This window comes from Nelumbo nucifera, chromosome 3 (genome assembly GCF_055504915.1).
Source record: "Nelumbo nucifera cultivar China Antique chromosome 3, China Antique-T2T, whole genome shotgun sequence".
In the NCBI taxonomy this organism is placed as follows: Eukaryota; Viridiplantae; Streptophyta; class Magnoliopsida; order Proteales; family Nelumbonaceae; genus Nelumbo; species Nelumbo nucifera.
Window position 1 is genome coordinate 1,627,623 of NC_142651.1, and position 22,855 is coordinate 1,650,477.

Consider the following 22,855-nt stretch of genomic DNA (forward strand, 5'->3'; position numbering starts at 1 on the left):
CGAAGTCACATCTGCCCCCTCAGAATGCGCCCCAAAAAGCCCGACAGCACATTTCAACCGTGTATTGGAAATATCTCCCAATAACAAGTACGGAAGATATTCTCAACGCACGCTGAGATGTGTGTGTGGGGCGTTTTTGAGGCGCGTTTTGTAGTGAGGGGGGCAGATGTGAACTAACTTGCGTCCGTCTAAAAGAGGAGGCCCGGGTACGGGCTCGGGCTCAAGCCCGCGTAAGGCGTAACGGCAGTCGGCAGGCTCCCCGTGATAAGTCGGTGGATCTCACGTCCACACTCAACGTTGCTGCTCTTGTCTCCATGATTCCATTCCATTCCATGAAGCCCTCTCGTGTATAACAAACTATTAACCAATTACCCAATTTTGCATGTATTATGCTTGGACATGGTCCAGTCATGTTCATTTGATCTCGCCTTCTAAAATGTTCACTTGATCTCCCACAAGTCATCTTGGTAGGTTCTTGTTTTCTTTTTAATACGAGAAAATGAAGGATAGTTGATAAGTTCTGTCAACTAATGATTGTAATAGATTGAGCTGCGCAATTCATTGACTGGGTTTTTAAATCATGGATGTGCCTCCGCCAGATTCTCTCCACGATCATAAAGGCTGTATAGATTGCTTGGTGTCTGAAGTTCCTCCGAACGGTAAGGATATGGAAGACAGAGGTGCAGAGAAGAAAAGACCGGTAGAGAGGAGAGTCAGTGCGAAGCTTCAGAACCGGCCGAAGAATAAAAGGCCTTATTAGGGCAGTAACCTGGAGGAGGAATCAGATTCAGCCATGGAAGGTAGAATTGGCAAGAACAAAATTAAAGTGTACAGGAGGAGAACAACGGCTTTTGCAAATTTGGGTGGAATAACAGCAATAGAAGGGTAAGTTTCTGTTAAAAATAAACTCCGGATGTACAATTACTAGTGTAACTTCTAGATGAACTCTGTAGCATTAGCACTTCTATATCTGTAAAATGTGACCTTTTAATAACTAATACTACAAAAATCTGCACATGTTGGAAATTTAATTAAATTTGGACATGTTGGAAATGACATTGAATTTCAAAAGCTAAATATAAATGCATGACATAAGCATATATTATTGGATACCCATATTCTATCTGTATCCAGGATTTTAGGAATGGAGAGTTGTATCCCTGTTTCCCATATCTATATCTGGGCATCATACATCATCCTTCCTAAATAATTAGGTTTTGGAGGATTCTAAGGGTGTAGTAGGGAAGAATTTGTTTTAAGTTGGTTCTTTATGGCTGTAGGTGTTGAATAGCAAAATTTTTTGTTAAAGGAGTTTTCTTCCAATGAGCTTTCTTAGCTGATTATGAAAAAAATAGAAAGAAAAAACATGGAAAAATATATGGTGCATTTTTTATTGATAACCAAGAACTTTATTAATAGCATTAGCTTGTTGAAATAATAAAGTGCATGTACATGTTCCAAGCACCCCTTTTATATATTGTTGGGATAGCCCTATGCCATGACCCAATTTTAGGCATCCTGTCTTAGGTCTGATACCCTTGTTATAACCTTGACTATGCCCTTGTCCCATAGGTAGAGTCAGCCTAGCCCTGCCTGCCCAAGATTTTGCCTTCGCTTGGATGCTTGTGAAGACACACCCCCTTGTGCACTCCTTAGTACAGCTGTGTGCTCAAGACCCTCACCCTAACACACACAATAAATTGCACACACGTTGGCTTGGGTAATTAACAATATTTTCATTACACCATACAACAATACATATGATGGTACAATTGTGGATGAACTATGGAATGCTTGAGGATGTCCCAAATGAGAGAGGTCTTTTCCTATTTATAGGCTTTTTTGTTGCCCAGGTAGCCTAACGCAAAGTGGATAGGGGGTGTGAATTGGGTTCTACAACTTTCCTCCCCCAACTAAGGCCTTCTAAAACTTGAGTGCTATGCAAGAATATTAGAGAGCAATAATATGAAGTAATCAACAAGAAATGGAAAGAAGAATGAGAAGAGTAGTCAAACAGAACACACAAGATCTATAGAGGTTTGGCCAAACTAGGCCTACGTCCTCTCCCCAGGCACACCATCTAAGAATTTCCACTAAACCAGCTAGACTTCCTGAGTACCAGCAAAATCTTTACACCACTTGGACTTTATAGATGCCAACAAGACCTTTACAACAATTGGGCTTCCTAGGTGCCAACAAGACCTTCAAACAAAGACTTATGGGTGCTACCCAACCTTTATAGTGTTCAATCCTTGAATAGTCGCCAACTATCAGCTAGAAACCACTAGCTAATCAAGTACAACAAGTATAATGATAAGATAAACAAATAATGCACAAGATAATGCCTTTACTAGGCAGATATGCAAATGCAAGAATGAGCACAAACAAATATGGGCTATGCACTTGAAGAGACTAAAGATTCTTGGAGAAAATCAGTGGAGCACAAATAGTGTTTTCAAGTTTTTCTCCAAGGATAAAACTTTCTCAGCTCAAAATTTCTTCACTTTAAGTTGTTCTCTTTCTATTGCTCTTTTTTTTCTTTTGGCACTTTAGCTCATTGCACTTCCTTGAGTTTTTCAGCTCAAACATGCATATATAGCCTGAATCAAGCTTAGAGAGCTTGTATCCGTTATAAAGCTATTGGGAAGAGATTAAACCACTGTATAAATGTTTAGAGATTGTTCCCAAACTTATTGAAGGCTTACTGAAAGAGGAAAGAGCCATCGAGCCTTCAAATGGTAAAAAATCTCCATTTTTTTCGTGAAGTAGTTGACTGCTTCAATCATGTTAGAAGTAGGTAGTCGACTACCAAGTTCAAGTAGGCAACTACTACTCATAGGAGAGAATCTTTTCTTTATTGTAGTCAACCACTACCTCTTGGTAGTCAACTACTAGATGCACCTTGTTCTCAGCTATTAGAGTTAGTCAAATACTACCTTTTCATTAGTTGACTACAGGCCAGAGCTAGTGTGACACCAAGCTTGGTTGTCACAGGGTAGTCGACTACTACCTCATAAGTAGTTGGCTACTCAGTGACACCAGTCTTGGCTATCACAGGTAGTCGATTACTGCCTTATGGGCAGTCGACTATTGATTATGTCCAACCTTAGAACATTTAGGTGGACAACTCCAAGGGTCTAGGAGTTGACTTCTTAGGCCTTTATACTTAGAATTTTCACAATTAATCTAGGTTTAAAATCTGGGGAAAGCCTAGCCACTCTTTTTAACTTAGCCATTGGTATCTAAGGTTTTGGTAATATTGAGGTAGGTCTTAGTTAAGCCCATTGTAGTGCATATTGCAAATGATTACATTGTCCTAAAAGAAATAAACAAGTTTGAAATTCTGGAGCTTGATGTCTTCTTTTTCTTCTTGTTCGTGGTACATAACTTCTTGCTTGGAGAGAGTTTAATTCATCATCTGATATAGCTGCTCTTCTATTCCTTGGATCATCATTGATTTCAAGGAGTTTGTCATCAAGTCTTTTCAGTTCATCTAAGGAATCTTCTAATACAACTGCACACTTGTCTTTCCACAATATTAGAGAATAAACCTCTAGCCAAAGGCTTGTTTCCATATATGTTCAGTGAGTGCATTAGAGAATAAAAACCTATTCAGGGACCTCACCTAACAGCTTAAGCTTTTAGGTTGAATGACTCCTTGATATAGTATCAGAGAGACCTGTTTGACCAAGTAGTCTAGTATTCGATCCTCGCCACCTCCATTATAGTTAATTAAATTTCAGCACAAGGTATGGTTGGGCTTGTGCTTGTCCACACTTCAAACCTGATGGGCTTTCACGTGAGGGGGTGTGTTAGAGAATAAAAACATATTCGGGGACCTCACCTAACAGCTTAAGCTTTTAGGTTGAACAGTTCCTTGGTAACATTTAATACCTAGGGGATGATAACAATACAGGCTCTGCCCATGTGGAATCTCCATGATCAATGTTTCCAGAAAAAAACAACCATAATATTTCTGTGGCTATTCCTGAGAACACCACCAATACCTCAATGGCTAGGGACTGGGGGTTACCCAGGCTACACCTTTCAAAATTTAACTTGGTATGATTATCTAATGGAAGGGACTGAAGAGAGGAGCTTAAGGTCTTAGCTGAAGATGAAGCAGCCTGCCTGCCACCACTTGCCATTTCCTAATTATGTGATTATGCCATCAAAGGATAAAGGGGGCAAAGATCTTCAAGTCTTAACCCAATGCACCACCTTAATTGAGATATTCTCCATCACTATATTGCAGAGTCCACTACATTGCAGTCCTTGTGAATCTCCAAAAAAATTATATCATAGAAAATATTTCTGTTAAATTGGCATATTAAGTAAAGTTATTGGATGTCTTTTCCCTTTTTGAATACTCAAGACATCATTCGGAATTGGCGAACTGTGTCTTGTTCATCAACACCAAGGAGAATAGCAAAAGGGTTATGGACTCCATCTTGTTGTATTTCTCAAAACTTTAATGCTTTCAGGTGTTTCCAATCCTCAAAAATTTTGCTAGCAATATTGTCATATGTTCTTTTTCATATGTACCATAATCCTAGTTTGCTTAATTTTTTGACTTGGTTTTATTGTCTGGAAGTTTTGTGGATGGTATATTACATGCATACAGACAGGCATACTAGAAACTCTCTAGGTTCATGTTTCCTTTCTTTTACGTTATCATTGTTGGATTTCCTTCTACCATGTCACCAAAGTTGTCCTCTTGTGATCAATTCCTCTTCCCCTATCCTTACACTCTTTTTTCTCTAAATGTAGTGTCTACCATGTGCTCCCTTAGCACCGCTTTATAGTTGTCAAGGCGACGCCTAAGTGACAAGGTGCCCTTGGAGGCTCACCTCGCCTAATTGCCAAGCAGTTTTCTATAGCATGTTATAAAAAACTTTTATATTCTTAATTTTTTGAGGTTATAATTATAAAATAGACATTTTTAAACTAAAATATTCATTTTGTGTATTTATACACTAATTTCTTTTTATTATTTTCTTATTTGTTAGGTTTTAATCAACACAAACATTGCTAAATGCTGTATTGAACCTCAAAGACTTCAAAACCTGAACCAATAAGTAAAGAAGAACATAAAATGTTGTCCAATCAACACATTTTCTTCTTTTTCTTTACTAATTTTGTGTGTTTATATACTAATTTCTTCTTCTTCTTCCACCTTTTCTTTTCTTCTTTTCCTATAACAGAAATAGGGGGTCAGCCCCTATATTTTTTTAATTTTCTTTTATTTCTTCTTTTTCTTCTCATGAATTTGTTGGAATATGTTGATTTTCTATACTTTAACATGAAATGGATACTTTTTTATGAGACTGAAAAGAACCCTATTTTTGTCCCCTAATTTTCATCTTTTTACATACTTTAGCACTTAAATGAACTCATTACTTTTGTATTTCGATTCAAGGCAATAAAGAAGGCAATTGGAAGAAAACAGGGCAAATCGAGTGATTTGCACAGTTTCGGCAACAGTCAGTAATCTGGGCCTAACTCTCAATTCCGGACTCCGAATCGGACAATTCAAGAAGCATTAGAAAGATGAAAGGAAGGCCCACAACTTTTATGTTTTGGGTTTTGACAAATTCGGCCCGCATCGAGTACGAAAACGAGCCCGAAGTCGGAGCAAGTTCGCAACCAGGCCCATTTCACAACTTAAGCCCAATTCGCAGAAGTACCTTGAAGCAGCCCAAGTTTTAAAGCAACCCAACTCGAATTCAAGAGTCAAGAGTCCAAATTTCGAAAGTAATCTCTAAGGAGAGAGTCTTATCAGATCTAAAGTCTTGAATGTAATCCTAGAGAGATAAGAAGATTGAGATTAGATCATTAGATAAGAGATAGGATAGGACTAGTTCAAAGAAGATCAAGACTCCCTAAAGATAAGATGATCTCCTAGAAGGAGTTGGAAAACAGCCATCTCCTTTGGCTATATAAAGAGGGGGGCGAACCAGCTCTAGCATCACTCACTCCTAGATCCAAGAGATCATCAAGAATACCAAGAAGCTCAAGAAAGCAATTCGGCTATGGAGAAGCAAGGCATGGAGATTGCGCAGATCATGATCAGCTAAGCTTCTTTTTCTGGTTCAAGGGGGGAGGTTCGATTGTGTCATTGTGAGGTTCTATAGTTAATTTATTTTCTTGCTTTTTAATTCAAGTATTCATTGGTTCTTGTGCACATTTTTTTTATTGGATGTTAATGTTAATTAGTTTGACAAACTGAATTAATGTTGATTTTCCTACTGCTATCCATGATTTTGGTGATCCGTAATTGTCACGAATAATGGTACAAGTAGCAATTATGTTGATATCTTTTTGGGTCAATTTTTCGTGACAGCCTTTGACCAGTGTTTTAACATGGTTCAACCTAAAGGAATCGATGGAACAAGATTCAGTAATTGCAGCTATCTCAATTATTGTTATTTTGGTTTAACTGTTTTCACAAATCTTAATGCTATCACTGTTTAACATGGAACGCTATCGTACCCAGTTGAGTGGTGATAAGTGTTGATTGAATGCTGGGTTTGGTCAACTGAATTAGGAAAACACAAGGTTTATTATGGCTATCCTAATAAATCTAAGGTTAAATGCTTGAATTGCAAGAATGCTGAAATTTACCTAGGATCGATGACCAATCGATTCAACCCGAACCCTTGAACCAGAATTCGGTAAGACTGGTTTTCTCTTGTTCGTTTAGTTTGTTATTGCTCTTTTAAATTTTAGTTATTAAATTTTCCACTCAATTACTTTATCCATTCGGCTAAGAGATTACTGATTTGCTCCCTGTGAGATTCGATCTTGTACCACTTTTTACTGCAATTATTTGATTGTGGGACTAGTACTAATTTTGAGGGCTTCAATAACCCGTCACTTTTCTTATGAAAATTATGGATATTTATTAAGGAAATATGATTATGGAACCTAGGAAACTACCCTAGGATACATGTTTTTACTTAAAAAAATCCATTGCCTAGGCGACTAGGCGACAAGGCGCCCCCCTGTCGCCTAGCCTCACCTTGGCGCCTTGAAAACAGTTGAAAAACAGTCCACTTGATGTATGGAACTGTTTGAGATTAGATGCAAACCAGAAAATAAACAAGCAAGAGAGGAAGAGAAGAGAGAGTTGGCAGCAATAAGTGTTAGAGAGTAAGAGGTTCGAACATAACCCCTCTCTAACACTCTAAACATCTTATTAAGAAGTTAATCTTTGACAAATTACAGAGAGGCCCTTGAGTGAGCAGGAAAATACAAAAAACAGAACATTACAGAGTATGAGCCCAGAATAAGGCCCATAACAGAGAGAAACATAACATAACATGAAATGACAGTCTATGGGTCATTCGGCCCATCTCCTCTACACTCCCCCTCAAACTGAGCATAGATGTTAATCATGCCCAGCTTGCCAGTGTCATGTTGAAGCCTTGCCTTGGAAATGCCCTTGGTGAGGAAATCTGTCAATTGTCCTTCAGAAGTAATGAATGGAAGACAAACTTCACTGGAGGAGACTCTGTCTCGAATAAAGTGTCTATCAACCTCAATATGTTTGGTTCTATCATGTTGTACCGGGTTGTGAGCAATGTTGATGTCTGCCTGATTATCACAGTACAACATCATGGGTTTGTCATGATCAATCCCAAGTTCTTCCATTAAGGACCTTAGCCACAACAATTCCGAGACTCCATGTGCCATGGCTCTATATTCTGCTTCTGTGGAGGACCGGGCCACAACTGATTGTTTCTTACTCCTCCAAGAGACAACATTACCAGCCACTAGACTGCAATACCCTGAAATAGATCTTCTATCATCAATATTTCCAGCCCAATCAGCATCAGTATAGGCTTCAAGTTTCAGATGACCATGCTTGGTAAATAGAATTCCTTTTCCTGGAGAGCCTTTCAGATAGCACAAAATCCGTTCTGCTGCTACCATATGGGTATCTCTAGGAGTATGCATGAACTGGCTAATGCAACTGACAGCATACACAATATCTGGCCTAGTCATGCACAGGTACAGAAGCTTCCCAAGAAGTCTCTAAAAGACCCCTTTGTCTTCCAACAAAGTTCCATCCGAAGCTGAAAGTTTGTGACTCGTATCAATAGGAGTTGCAGCTGGTCTTGCACCCATTTTTCCAGTTTCAGACAATAAATCAATGACATATTTCCTCTAGGAAATAAGAATCCCATCCCTGGATCTGGCAACTTCTATGCCAAGGAAGTATCTCAACTCCCCCATATTCTTAATCTCAAATTCTGTACGAAGGAAAGACTTAAGGGCCAGAATGCCTAAGGCATCATCACCAGTCACTATAATGTCATCAACATACACAATGAGATACACTGCTAGAGATCCACTTTTCTTCACAAAAAGAGAATGATCTGATTGTGTCTGAACATAGCCGAATTTAACAAGTGCAGCTCTAAATCTCTCAAACCAGTCTCTAGGAGATTGTTTGAGGCCATAAAGAGATTTCTTCAGTTTACGTACCTTTCCTTGCATATCTTTCCCATACATTCTTGGAGGAAGACACATGTAGACCTCCTCATGTAAGTCACCATTCAGAAATGCATTATTTACATCTAACTGATAGAGAGGCCAATCAAAGTGAGTTGCCAGAGATAAAAGAACCCTCACAGATGTCATCTTAGCAACAGGAGCAAAAGTCTCTAGGTAGTTAATCCCATATGTCTGTGTGTAGCCTTTTTCTACAAGTCTGGCCTTGTACCTCTCAATAGTCTCATTAGCCCTGTATTTAATAGTAAAGACCCACTTGCACCCAACTGGATCCTTCCCTTCAGGCAAATCCACCACCTCCCAAGTACCATTTTCATGTAGAGCATCCATTTCTGTCTGCATGGAATCTCTCCATTCAGGAATCCCAAGAGCTTCTGATACAGACCTAGGAATGGGGTTAGAAGCAACTGAAGAGAGGTAGGCACAGTATGAAGGGGAAAGTAGGTCATAAGAAAGGTGTTTGGAAATGCAATATACAGTACACTTCCGCTTTCCTTTCCTAACAGCAATGGGGACACCAAGATCTAGGAATGATGATTCCAAAGGAGCTGAAGCAGTACCCGTTATCTCATCTGTGATTGGGAATGTATGAGCCTCATCTGTTGTAAGGGAAACCACTTGCTCATTCCTGGATCTTTGCCTTTGATACACTTTGGGATTATGGGTAGGACGAGGAGGTAAAGAAATAGAGGCACTAGGACAAGAGGAATGAAGTGGCTGATCCTCCTTTGATTCATTTGGTGAGGATACAGGTTTGTCAAGAGACTCAACTGGGACAGGAAGAGGAAGAGCAAAAACTTGTGACAGACTCTCCCCTTGTTGACAATGTCCTTCCTGAGAGGAACCATAAAAAGGAGAAAGTTCATCAAAGGTAACATCCATAGAGACATGTTGGGTGCCAGTCTTTGGATCAAAACAATAACCCTTTTGTGTGGGGGAGTAACCAAGGAAGATGCATTTGTAGGCTTTTGGTTCAAACTTATGTCTCTGCACACTTGGAATGTGAACATAACAAGTACAACCAAACACACGAAGAGGAATTGGGAAGATGATCAGTCAGCTTGAAGGTGTAACTTCATCATCCAACCCTTCTAGAAGTCCAGCCACCACCGCATTTGCTCACTCAGGTATAATGGCTTCTGCTAACCATGCATCCTCCTCAGGTAATTCGAAAACCCCTTGGATCATAGACTCAGGTGCTTCTGATCACATGACCAACCTTTCCACTTTGTATATTTCATATGATTTGCTTCCTGGTCGTGGTAAAATCACCTTAGCTAATGGTTCTCTTGCCCCTATTTCTGGCAAGGGAACTGTCAAGCCTACAGACTCCTTACTCTTATCTTCCACTCTTCATGTACCTAAGTTAAATACCAATTTATTATCTGTAAGTAGTTTGACCAAGCCATTGAATTGTTGTGTAACCTTTTTCCCTTCTCACTGTGTGTTTCAGGACCTGAAGTCTCGGAAGGTGATTGGGAGTGGCCATGAAGCGAATGGAATATACTTGCTCGACACCCCTGGCCAATGCTTTGATCATCCCAAGAATGTTGCTTTTGGTTCTACTTCTTCAGAGTCTGTCAGTCAAATTATGTTGAGTCATTGTCGGTTGGGTCATTTACCTTTTTCTGCTTTAAGTCATTTGCTTCCAAAACTGTTTAAGGGAGTCAGTGTGTCCAGTCTCAATTGTGAGTCATGTCAGTTGTCAAAGCATTGTAGAAACAATTACCCTGTGAGCAATAAAAGATCTTTTCCTTTTCATATTGTACACTCTGATGTGTAGGGGCCTTACCACTTATCCTCTATGGGGGGTTACAGATATTTTATCATGTTTATTGATGACTTTTCTAGATTCACTTGGATATACTTAATGAAATCCCTGGATGAAGTCCCGAGACTTGTGAGGCAATTTCATGAGCTTGTTTTAACTCAATTTGATACAAGAATTAAGGTTTTCAGATCTGACAATGCAAAAGAGTATTTTGAGAAGAGTTTATCCTTGTATCTCTCTGACATGGGGGTTATTCACCAAAGCTCATGTGTTAGAACCCCTGAACAAAATGGAGTTGCTGAGAGGAAAAATAGACATATTGTTGAAGTTTCAAGGAGCCTTTTGTTTGCCTCACATGTTCCCACAAGATTTTGGGGTGATGTTGTACTTACTACTACCTATGCCATCCAGGGTTTTAGGGTTTAAATCCCCCTTTAGTCTTCTTCATCCAGACAAGGATCTCTTCCCTATTCCTTTCAACAAATTTCATGTATGTTTCAGCATCCTTAGGGGTATCCCATGTCACAGCCTCTATCAAATCAATCTCTTGCCATAGAGATTTTAGGGCTGAGAAGTATGTTGCAAGTGACTTCTCACCCTGTCTTAGATTCTTCACATCACTTCTCAGTTTGTAGGCTCTAGCAACATTCAACTTCTAGGAGTAAGTTTCTGCAACACTATCCCAGATTTCTTTAGCCGAGTTCATCCACAGATAATGCTGACTAATCTGTGGCTGCATTGAGTTCACAAGCCACCCAATCACTGTGTAGTTTTCTTGCACCCATCTCTCATAAGATGGATCATCCTCTGGAGGAGCTTTCTTGCTCCCAGAAATAAAACCCCATTTTCCCTTGCTACAAATATGGATTTTCACTGATTGTGACCAAGCCAAGTAGTTGGTCCCATCAAGTTTAACTGTAGTTACAGCCAATATAGAATCGGCTGGGGTTCCCAAAATCTGTCCATATTCAGCAGCATTCTTGTTTTCAAGGCTTGAGAAATCCATCATGTAAAGGCACAATTAGGATTTTAAAAGGTTCCCCAAAGTACTGGGGGTCTTGATGAGCTTAGTTTGAGCTTAATAGGCAACAACAACTAGCTCACAGAATCAGTTCAATCTTGCTAGCTGTGACAGTCCAGCTCGGTGGTAGCTCTTTCTATACTGTTTCAGCCTTCAAAGGACACCCAGCAAACCTCCAATCACAAGGTATTTCAGGTTCCCAACAACCGTTGTCCCAAAGAGAAGAAAAAAAGGTCACAGTCCTTAAGAGACCTTTTGTCGAACACTCAGTGTGCAGTAGTTAACAGCCTACTGTTAACTAGAAGAAACCACTTCAAAGTGTTCAGTATAGGTCCAAGAAGAGGCTGGGATGAAGATGAGACTAGTACCACTTAGTTTAGATCAGTTTCAGCAACTTGGCAGTCCAATAATCAGCCGAATAGCACTTCCAAAATAACCTAGAAATTTCTAAGTATAATCAGTCCAGCAACAGTGGGCCGAATGGAGGTGGGCTTTGAATGCTTTAACAGTCCTCCCAAACAACAAAAAATAACCCAGCAAGGGACTGAGAAAAACTTACAGTAAGAGAGTCTCTGGTTTGAACTACAAACCAGGCCGAACACTTGTTCTTTGAGATAACTTCGAAATCCTCTTCTCTGATTTCAAATCAGGCTGAACACATTGCTCTCTGATTCTTCCTGGTCACCGAACCCTTCTCCAAGTGTGTAGAAACTTGGGCACCCTCCAATGACCTCCAAGAACCAGGCGGATGACTGTAAACTTTCAGCCCTAGAACCTCCTCATGCAGTTGGCTGAACTAGAACCACATGAGGGACACGCCAAGCAATGGCCCGCTCTGATACCAAGTTGAAAAACAGTCCACTTGATGTATGGAACTATTTGAGATTAGATGCAATAAGTGTTAGAGAGTAAGAGGTTCAAACATAACCCCTCTCTAACACTCTAAACATCTTATTAAGAAATTAATCTTTGACAAATTACAGAGAGGCACTTGAGTGGGCAGGAAAATACAAAAAACAGAACATTACAGAGTATGGGCCCAGAATAAGGCCCATAACAGAGAGAAACATAACATAACATGAAATGACAGTCTATGGGCCATTCGGCCCATCTCCTCTACAAAAACTATGCACTGCTGTCATAGCAACTTTGCCAAAACCCAAGTTGATATCTTATGTTGCCTTTCACCCCCCCTGGATTTTTTCAGATAGTCATTCTAGGTTTCTTTTCCAAGTTAAAGTTAAGAACAGTCCAGACTCCATGGAGAACTTCATAACAAAGTGTAGATGTTGCCACCTCTTGGTCTGCTTGCACCAGTCACCTAATGCTAATTTTGACAGATAAATAATGATGTTAAGAAGATTGGATATACTTAGAACTACATGGTTTGTACCCTGTCTGTTACTCATGATATGGAGTTCAGTGTTTACTACAACTTTCGCACTACATGTTGATTATGGTCTCTTTTTGAACTTCATAACAAAGGTATGTTCATTTTACAAAAAAAGCTTGTGTTCTGGACCTGGTGATTTAAAAGCAAGAAATGCAACTAAAGTGCACAAGGTTGCTATTTGCAGGGGGGCACAAGGTGTAAGGTGAAGCAAACACATAAACTAAGTGAGGTGCCACTTTTGAAAATAAAAAATTAAAATTTTGAAAATATGCCAATTTTAATACTGAAAGAAATAAAATACTCCGAAAATCATATTAGCTTTTTTTTTTTTTTTTGAAAATTGTGTTAAGGAGTAAACTTCAAGCTATGTCAGCTAAATTGTTTAAACATTAAGCATCGTAGGAATAGCCTATAATTATAGCAAATGTATTCAACTTTCAACATCAATCATCAAGTTAAGGACTAATTCATCAAAAATAGCAACAAGCTAGGTTTGAGGTGCACCTAGGTTCAGACAAGACATCATCATCAGCATCATCTAAGCCTTGTCCCAACTATATGGGGTTGGCTACATGAATCCAGTTTCACCATTCCATTCTGTTCAGTTCCATATCAATTGTTAAATAATGGGCACTTAAATCATTTCTTACTCTACCCAAGTCCTTTTCGGTCTGCCCCTATCTCTTCTAGCCCCTTCAACTTGTAACAGACAACCCTGTGAGCTTGGTCTGTGAGCCTAAGCATGCTTGAGTCATACCTTTTTTACTGTTTAGACTTGTTGAAAGATACATGAAAACCATGACCTATGATTGTTGATGTGTATAGAACCCCATCATGAACAAAGCAAGTGTCAAAGTCTTGTAGGTGGTCTTCTCCATAGAGATAGATCTGATCTTGTCTCTCAAATCTTGACAAAAGTAGATAAGACCAAGGCATGTCTTTCCTCCACTTACTATATTTGGTAATGATTTGAGTCACTATCCATCATTACCCTGGTTAAGCACAGGCCTTGAACCGTTTGGGCGGTATCAAGACAAGCTCTATTACCCATTGCTTTCCTGTAGCATTCATTGGAAATAGCCTCTCTATGTGTATTTTCAGGAGTAAGGCTGCACGCATCTGTCCCTTCCCAGGCCCCACATTGGCAGGAGCCTCATGCATTGGGTTGCTTCTTCCTGTAGTATTCGCATTTTACTTGACTTGAGGTGACCATGGATATTATGAAATTTTATTCCAATTATTCAGTGAAAGCAATACATGGCAAATATTATTAAGTTTTTCGAGCACTACAGTTACTGATGTAATGGAACCAAACAGTTTCATTCCATTTGTTGTTGACTGCTGGGATACCTGAAGAAAGAAACTACAGAATATTCGATGGTAGAAGAGATCTCTTAGGTATCTATATATGGTTAATTATTCTTTTGCCCTTTGTTTAGGTCTAAGTGTTTTGCTTTATTTATTTATGTATTTATTATTTGGTGGGGTGTGAATAGACATTTTGGGCAGTGTTCTTAGGATAATGCTGGTAATATATTAACATATTATATAGGGATGTTTTGTATAAAGGGTCTAATCCCAATAGCTTGGTACCATGACCAAAATAAAATGCTTTCATCATACCTTCCAAATTGATATTCCAATATCTGTTTGCCATTTCTCCCCATAACCTGTTTTCCTTTCTCTCTTTTTCCTTAAATAGATGCCTGATAGAGGTGACCAGGAGATATTTCTATGTTTACAACAAATAATCTGGACATAACTGATGACAATAAGTCAAAAGTGTGCCCAAATACTGAATTATATAGATGCAGCTTCTGTTGGGAATATCGATAGATTCATTAATCACAGTTATGAGCCTAATCTGTTTGTCAAGTGCGTTTTTAGTTCCCACCATGATATCAAACTTGTTGGGATAATGTTATTTGTTGCTGGTAACATACCCCCCTTGTAGGTAAAGAACTCCTTCAGTGCTTCTTAATCTTTTGTTCATAATTCTGTGGTAGTTGTGGTAAATAGTTTCCAGATGGCGTTTATTGAAATTCAAATGCTTAATAGGCATCCTGCATTAAGCAATTATTACTACATTTGACTATATTACAAAAAATAGAACATGGTATGCAAATAATGGCCATTGTACCTTTTTTATTGATTAATTGTTTTTGTGCTATTAATAAATAGCTTCTATATTTTCATTTTGTGTGAAGATATGGTAAAAGAAGTGCTAATTCTTTTGCTGATGTTTTAGCAAAGCAAGGGGTGGGAAGAGATCTGCTTTTCTGCGCTTTGTTGTAATCAGTGTACATTCTGACTTCTGATGGCAGAGCTAAGAGAGCTTATCTCTCCCTTGGTGTTCTCTTGTATCTTCTTAACTTTTAATATAATGAAATGGTGAAGTTATTGATCAAAAAAGACATGGTAAATATTAGAAAATTATAAGAAACTCAAATCAAGTAAGCCTTTCTATAATGTTTGGATCAGCTACATTAATTTTGCTCTTCCATTCTACTTTATCTATGTTTAGTCCTTTGTTGGCTCCAGTATTATTTCTACTAAGCATGCAAAATTATAAGGCAAGTATTAACTTGGTAAATGAAAATTAGTTATTAAAACTTCTACGATCAAGGATATAACTGCCTTTTGGGGTTTGTGTGTATGTCATGTTCTCTAATTTGCCAAATTTTTGAAGTTTTGTAGAATTTTAATTTTGGCAGGAGAGCAGGCCCTTTCAAAAGGTGGACGCCTGGCATGGCTTATGCCTCAGCTCAAGTGTGCTCCTTTTTTAAATATGCCTTTTTTCTTTTTTCTTTTCTTTTCCTTTTTTTTTTGTAAACTTATGTGTTTTACACTTTTGTAATGGTTTAGCAATTTCTAAGTTGCCTTTTTTTTTTTTGAGAAAAAGGCAAAGTATACTTGTATTACCAATGAAAATGGGAGGAACTCCCAATACAGTGAGTGTACAATGTGTGGGAAATTCACAAACCATCAAAAAGTATGTTAGATGCAAAAGGGAATCTGTAGATAGATTGGAAGCTTTATCCCACAGAAAGATCTTTGCAATCATATTTTGTATGAAGATTTCATGAATTTGAGATGATTTGATTTCAAATACTCTGCTGTTCCTCTCTCTCCTTCCAAATGTAGAGGAACAACATACTTTTTGACACTTAGTACTGCTCTATTAACTTTTAAAATAAACAAAAAAAAACGACCTTTTGAATAGCTAAGTCCTTAGTTCTTGCAAATAAGATTTCAAATAGCAAATTTTCCACCAAAGAAGCAACGACAATATAACAAATATCCAACCCTAATCCCAACATTGAATGAGCTGCCACTAAAATCACGAAGCCAACCCTTTTATACATATGTTTGGGCTTTGCCTTAAGGGGCATTTATGGAGGTAGCAAACTAATCTCCTAGGACTAAGAGTGCAAGATGTTTAATATCACACTAGCTACTTGAAGTGATGCAATGAGACAAATAAACACATTGAAAGTTTCATATACTTGAATTGTTGAGTACTTGAAGCACTTTGGTACAATCACATGTGTGTTTTCAATTTTATATTTCCACTTTAAATCATTTATTTTCTTTTAAAGTCAGGTTTTCAATTTTTATATATTACTATTATTTTTATATTTTTAACTTTTTTTCATAAATTTTCTCTTGCTTCCAATGCATGCCTCTCTTTGTGCCTTGAACTTTGGGTGTTGGAAGACCTTTGTACTTTTCTTGCACCTTGCACCTTTAAAACACTGGCTCCAGTAGGTGATCTAACAAAGGAATGTATGGCCCGGTCACATGCAAATAAGACCATCTACAACAATGAGAAGAAATAATCTGTTACAAGTTAAAGGATCTAGAAGGGCTAGGAGCAGACTAAAAAAGACATGGATCAAAATAATAAGAAATGATTTGAGGGCTCATAATTTAACAATTGATACGTCACTAAACAGAGTGGAATGGTGGAACAGGATACATGTAGCCAACCAAAGTGGTTAGAACAAGGCTTAGTTGAGTTAACTTGACTTGAGTTCAGAAGAGTTCTCAAGGAAGACAATTGATTAGTATATAAGTAGGAAGTGCTAGGAGGAGGAATGACTAACAATTTTCTTTAAAATGGGAGACCTTTGATTGTCATGATGCAGGAAAATAAAATTTGGGAAATGGATGCTCAATGAATTATAAGTATTTGGTTACTGCAGCATGACTAGCAATGTAGTTGAGATGATCACCCTTAATACAGATGAGACAAGGAAAATTTTACAAGATTAGTAATGTTGCTTGAAGCATTGTGTTGGGCAATCAAGAAACATCTCCAAAAAATGAGTGTAGTTGAGAGGAGGATGCTGAGGTGGTCAGTGACAGGACTAGAAAGCAATTACAAAAGAGCACATTTGAGATGGATTAGCTGTGTGCTTAGATGACCAATTACTGCACTAATTAGAAGGAATGACTTGATCTAAGTAGAACCCTCTGAAAAAGCATAGGGAAGATCAAGTGGTAAGAAATGATCCAAGGACTTGCAAACATAGCTCTTGATATAGCAATTGATAAAAAAGACTTGTAAGAAAATTTATAAAAAAGGCTCTTAATAGAGCAAAATATGGCAGGACATGCCAGTAGACTGCTGACCCCAAATAGTTGGATTAAAGTTGAGCTCAGTTTTTTTATTTTTTTGATAGGTAGCTATTGCTGAAAATAGTTGGATTAAAGGTCATGGAAAGCTCTTCTAAGTTTGGGAAAATCTCCAAGTTATATCAGTTGTGTTACTTTTTGGCTTCTTTTATTTTAGTTTCATAGATTTTAGTATCATCATCTCATTTAAAGTAACTATTTCCTTCTGTCATACTCAACTCAACAAGGTCATATCTTAACTATATAGGATAGGTATATTTCAATCTGTAATATTGAGCTTTGAGCCCAAATAGCATATCAGCTTCCAAGAAACATTTTCTATCATTTGGACTATGAATAAAATTCTGAAATGGCCTTATACGGTCCAGGCCCATTAATCAGTTACCATTTTTCCAGTATCAATATATAATAATAATGACAATAATTTGAGGTGTATCTGAGGTATTTATAGGGAGAAGAAAACCATTCGAGTTCTACTTGAACGAATTTTAATTGCTTGCTCAAATATATCTCAAAAACCTGAGAGATCTATCTTCCACCAAATTAGGAAATTTCTAACCAGAGAGAGAGAGAGAGACCTATATCTATCAGTCCAAACAAACCTTCATCCACGATTCCACAGTCACACCAAGCATATTGACATTACAATGAAATTGGAACTTAGGAGGCTTCGACCTTTCATTGTAATTAAGCACACTTGATTGGTGGGTAGTGGAGGACATCCTTCACCATTACTGCCCCTACATAATAAGAAGATAGGGACCCTTGTTTTCACATGCAAAGACCAAATAAAGGCTACCATAGAAGGTGTAGCCCAAGCTGGCTTTAGGGTATGTAGCCACTTGACCAGAATCCCAATTTAAAAACTTGCCAGGCCACAAAAGCTAAATGAAAATGTATATTTATATTTCATATAAAAAATGTATACCCATCATCCATTATTCCATTCATAGACAGTAGAGGGTTGAAATTTTCTATGGACCTAATCTTGCATCCTATACGCCAAGAACATATCCAACAAACAATCAAATGGACAAGTGTTGAGTAAAGAGGGTATAGTCTCATGGTGTGAATGACATGATTCGACTGTTGGCATATAGAAATCTCTATGCATCTCTCAACTGGCCATGACCTTGTTTTCTAGGCTCCGAAAGGGCAAAGGCGTTGGAAGAGGAAGACAAAAGACAATGGGACCCTGAGCAAATGGTGTCACGCCATTAGGAATAGACAACCACCTAAAAATAAAAGAGAAGAAAATAAGATAGAAAGAACCTTCATAAGTGTGACACGTGTCAATACCATATGCCCCTTGGATAGGTATACCCATGGCATCCCTCTGGATCTGGGCCCCCCACCCAGTCACAAGGAGACTGTGACCCTTCCTTGACCCAATGACGCTCTCATCACCCCCTCCCCCCCCCCCACCCCCACCCCCAATTGGTTATTTTCCGGTGACAAAATAACATGGAAAACTTGTGTTCATTGCCTTCCGAAAAGAAAATAGGTTCATTGATTGTGAAATTTGAGACAAATTATCCAATAAGAGAGAGAGAAAGAATTGAGGGTGGTGGACTGTCTATGAAATACATATATAGCTCTAGGGGAGGGTGGTGGTGCCTTATCAATCCAAACCAAGATAGTGATGTCCTCTTAACTTTTTATAATAAGAACTCAGTACAAAGAATACAAGACCAAATTATTTCATTAATAAAAAAAGGAAACAAAACAAACATTAGAAAGATTAGGAATAGGATTTCCATATAGCTTGCAAAACCCGCCCAAAACTACAATCCCACAACAAAGCCTCTCTCTCTCTCTCTCATGGGGCAAGAAGCCCAAACCCCTGAGAGCTGGTTCCTCTCCTCTGGCATATAAACGGACCTCAAGGTAGACGCCGTTACTTTCACCAACCCGTTAAGTCACGTGCCTCAAACCGATTCCTCGTGCATGGCTCATGAGCAGTTAAGTCCGCCGCCGCCGCCCGTTGACGGAGACCCAAACGCCGTCCCCGTCTCTAACGGCGTTGATGCAGCCGACGATAGCAACAGACCACCCAGGCTTCCTCGGTGGACTCGACAAGAGATACTCATCCTCATCCAGGGCAAGAAGGTTGCAGAGAACCGGGTTCGAAGGGGCCGAGCCTCCGGTTCGGCTTTCGGGTCGTCCAACCTTGAACCCAAGTGGGCCTCTGTTTCGTCTTACTGCAAACGGCACGGCGTGAACCGAGAGCCCGTTCAATGCCGGAAACGGTGGAGCAACCTCGCCGGAGACTTTAAGAAGATCAAAGAGTGGGAGTCGCAGATAAAGGAAGAGGCCGAGTCTTTCTGGGCCATGAGGAACGATTTGAGGAGAGAGAGGAAGTTGCCAGGGTTCTTTGATAGAGAGGTATATGATATCTTGACCGGAGGGACGGGACCGATCACGGAGCTGGCGGTGACGACGGATGGGAAGAGCATAGAAAGGGCGCCGACGGTGGTGAAGGAAGAGGAGAAGGAGGCAGTTTTTTATAGTGGTCGAAGTGCAGCAGCTGATGGTGGATTATTTTCTGATTTTGAGCCACCGGGGCAGGAAGAGGCCGGTGGTGAATCGGAGAAGGAGACGGCGATGGGGAGCCCCGCAAGGACAATCCCGGCTCCAGTGCCTATTTCGGGTAATTTTTCTTTAAATGGTTTCTCGACTTACTGTTTTTGTTCGTTTCTTTCCTTTCCAGGCGGATGTCGTTGGATTGAACTGAATTCATATCTGGGTTTGGTACCGTAGGAATATTATTGAATTTTATTTGTGTCTGTAAATAATACTTTTTTTCTATAGAATTCAGAGTATTTTTTTCCTTTTTTGGATTTAATTGTACTTTATTTGTACTGTAGAGAAGGTATTTTTGAACTGAATTTCATTTGGTCTTGCAAGAAAGGTGATTTTGTGTAGTTCTTTTTTGATTTTGGATTAAATTGAATTCTTATTTAGGTTTGTAGAGAGATATTATTGGATGGGTAGCATTTCAGTTGGCTTTTTTTGGTTGGGTTGGATTTTGTTTTGTTTTCTTTTTTATTTTTAGAGAAGATATTTTTGGATGATTGAATTTATTTTAGGGTTGTATCTTGTATGGAACTTATTATCGAATTGAAGTGTTATTTCATTTGGCTTTATAGAAATATTATCCTTTTTTCTCTATGTTGGGTGTCTGTTTTCTTTCTGAGGTTTTGTACTTTGTTGAGAGAGAGAGAGAGAGAGAGAGAGAGAGTGAGTGAGAGGCTTAGTGTTTTGCATTTTGTTAACAGAAGTTCGCATAAATGTGATATGGCCTTGATTGATGCTTCATTGCAGAGGGTTTTCATCTTCCTTAATGGTTAATAGAGTTGGATCTTCTCCTTGTTGCTAAAGTGTCTTCACTCTCGTGAACCTCTTTTGTTCTTGTTCTTGTTTTCTTTTTTTTACTGACTTGAGTCCTGAATTTGTACTTGGATGCAGAGAAGCAGTACCAACCTTTTTCTGAAGGATATCTACATCAAGGTACCAACTACTGCATTTGTGATTGTAAAGAGATCGGTTTGCTGTTGTAGAGTTTCTGTTTGTTTCAAGAATTAATATCCCAAATAAGACCAAGTTGCTTTATACCCCTCTAAATAATAGGTGCCTTTGGTTAAGCATTATCTAAACCACAGTTTGTGTTGGAAAAGTAAGCTAAAATCCAATTGCTCTATCAATTCACAATGACTTTCCGTAATGCAAATTTCATGTTCATCGCTACTAAATAGATTCCAATATATAAATTTTAATCTTTGGAAATTTGTTTGCTGTATGAGAGGTTGCTACTTTTGATATTATTGCTTGAATGCTGTGTTTGTTTTTGTTTTTTCTGATATTATGCAGCTTCCCCTGTAACATCTACTGGATCCTGATATAGACAAATCATAATAATTGCCCAATTCAAGTATTTGGTTACATATCACCATTATAGGATCATAGCAAGGTTGATGTTTCAACTACGGGATCAAATACCAGTTATAAGATTCTACTGTGGATCAAAGTACCGAGAAAGAATTCTTGAAAACATCAGTATTTATATAGACTATTAAAGGCCTGAGACTCGTGCAAATTTGTAACTACAACTATTGAATTTGAACTATTGATATAGCCTTTTCACTTGTTTTCCAAGTTCCAACAGTCTGGATGTATCAGCTATGAACTCAATTGAGTCTTTGTCACAACAAATCAACAAAAGAATATGAAGATACAAAGAATATGTGCACATTAAAAACTAAACAATAATATACAAATGTTTAGGAAACATTTGTGCGACAAGGATAGGGGTGAAGAACCACCATCATCCCCTACTCTTAACTGTTTGCAAGCATACAAGGGGTAATGGATTCATGATTAAATGGATCCTCACAAGAGTATCGGTAGAACAAGAATTGTCCAATCAGATTATCCTAACCATTCAATTTCTTTTGTAAGATATTAAAAGAACACACAAATCAACTCTGGATAAATGACTGCAATATGCAATTGACATGGTAAAACGTGGTCAGTTTGGGTCTTGAAGATCACAACATACGGCCTTCATGTGTACCATGTGTATGGAACAAGTACAATGAAGGCTCTAGTCCTAGTCCTAAATCCCTGTTGTGGCAGACTGCAGTACTTGCACAACCTTCAAACACCCAACCAATGTGAATATCTAGTATACAAATTGGAGCTCTTAGACTTTTTTCCCCTAGACATTTTTCTATTTTCTCTTCTTCATTAGCCTTTTCAGAGAGGTTTCTGAATAAGCAGACTTATTTTCCCCTTTAGAAAGAGTTGGTTGCTTGCATCTTGGAACCTATCATCACTGAATCTGTTATTTAATATTCCCTTGAATATTGGCACAAGGATTGGCTCCAAACGTTTGATGAAACTCTATGCTTGTTTTCTATCAAGTGCATACAACACTTCCAGGGACTTTATTTTGTGCTGAACGGTTTTAGTTCCTCAGGTACAACAAGTGAAAAGCAGCCTTCAACAAATCCTGAGAAAGGGTCCACATCTGAGAAGGTTAAGAAGCGGAGGAGGTTGTCAGCAGATGGGAATGGTGATACCAGTGTACAGGATCAATTAATTGAAGTCCTGGAGAGGAATGGTAGAATTCTCAGTGCACAACTTGAAGCTCAGAACCTCAACTGCCAATTGGACAGAGACCAGCGGAAGGACCACGCTAACAACCTAGTTGCTGTTCTTGGCAAGCTTGCAGATGCTCTAGGAAGAATAGCCGATAAGTTATAGCCAAAGGTCATGCATCAATGTAAAGTTCCTTAATCTCCTGTTTTCCGCCTTCTCCATTGCTCTTATTCATCTTTCTTGGCTAACTGCCATTATTGGATCCATACAACGATTAAAAATCATAGGAAGTTGAAAAGGGTTAACATTTAACAGTAATAATTTTTTTAGTTCTATTTAGAGATTATGACATCTTGTATTGGTTTAACGATCTCATATTGCTTTATTGATTCTAATAAGTGATCAAGATTTTAAT

General features: G+C 38.6%; 1 protein-coding gene and 1 long non-coding RNA gene across 2 annotated transcripts; both read left to right on the forward strand.

Annotated features, from left to right (window-relative positions):
- The first annotated feature begins 104 nt into the window (after positions 1-104).
- On the forward strand, positions 105-15,778 carry LOC104592754 (uncharacterized). The gene is made up of 4 exons (XR_016083999.1): positions 105-467; positions 600-885; positions 5,420-6,120; positions 15,417-15,778. It is a non-coding gene; the product is annotated as an uncharacterized LOC104592754 (long non-coding RNA).
- Positions 15,779-19,000: 3,222 nt separating this feature from the next.
- On the forward strand, positions 19,001-22,855 carry LOC104592755 (trihelix transcription factor ASR3-like). Its single transcript, XM_010252227.3, has 3 exons — positions 19,001-19,990; positions 20,809-20,850; positions 22,319-22,855. Exons 1-3 carry the CDS (start codon positions 19,288-19,290, stop codon positions 22,603-22,605), a joined length of 1,032 nt encoding a protein of 343 aa, XP_010250529.1. The 5' UTR covers positions 19,001-19,287; the 3' UTR covers positions 22,606-22,855.

What these genes read in the sequence shown, in the direction of transcription:
- LOC104592755 (XM_010252227.3), top strand. Translation starts at nt 19,288, where the DNA reads ATGGCTCATGAGCAGTTAAGTCCGCCGCCGCCGCCCGTTGACGGAGAC. An exon ending in GGCTCCAGTGCCTATTTCGG is followed by an intron (nt 19,991 to 20,808) that starts GTAATTTTTCTT and finishes ACTTGGATGCAG; the next exon opens with AGAAGCAGTACCAACCTTTT. An exon ending in TGAAGGATATCTACATCAAG is followed by an intron (nt 20,851 to 22,318) that starts GTACCAACTACT and finishes TTAGTTCCTCAG; the next exon opens with GTACAACAAGTGAAAAGCAG.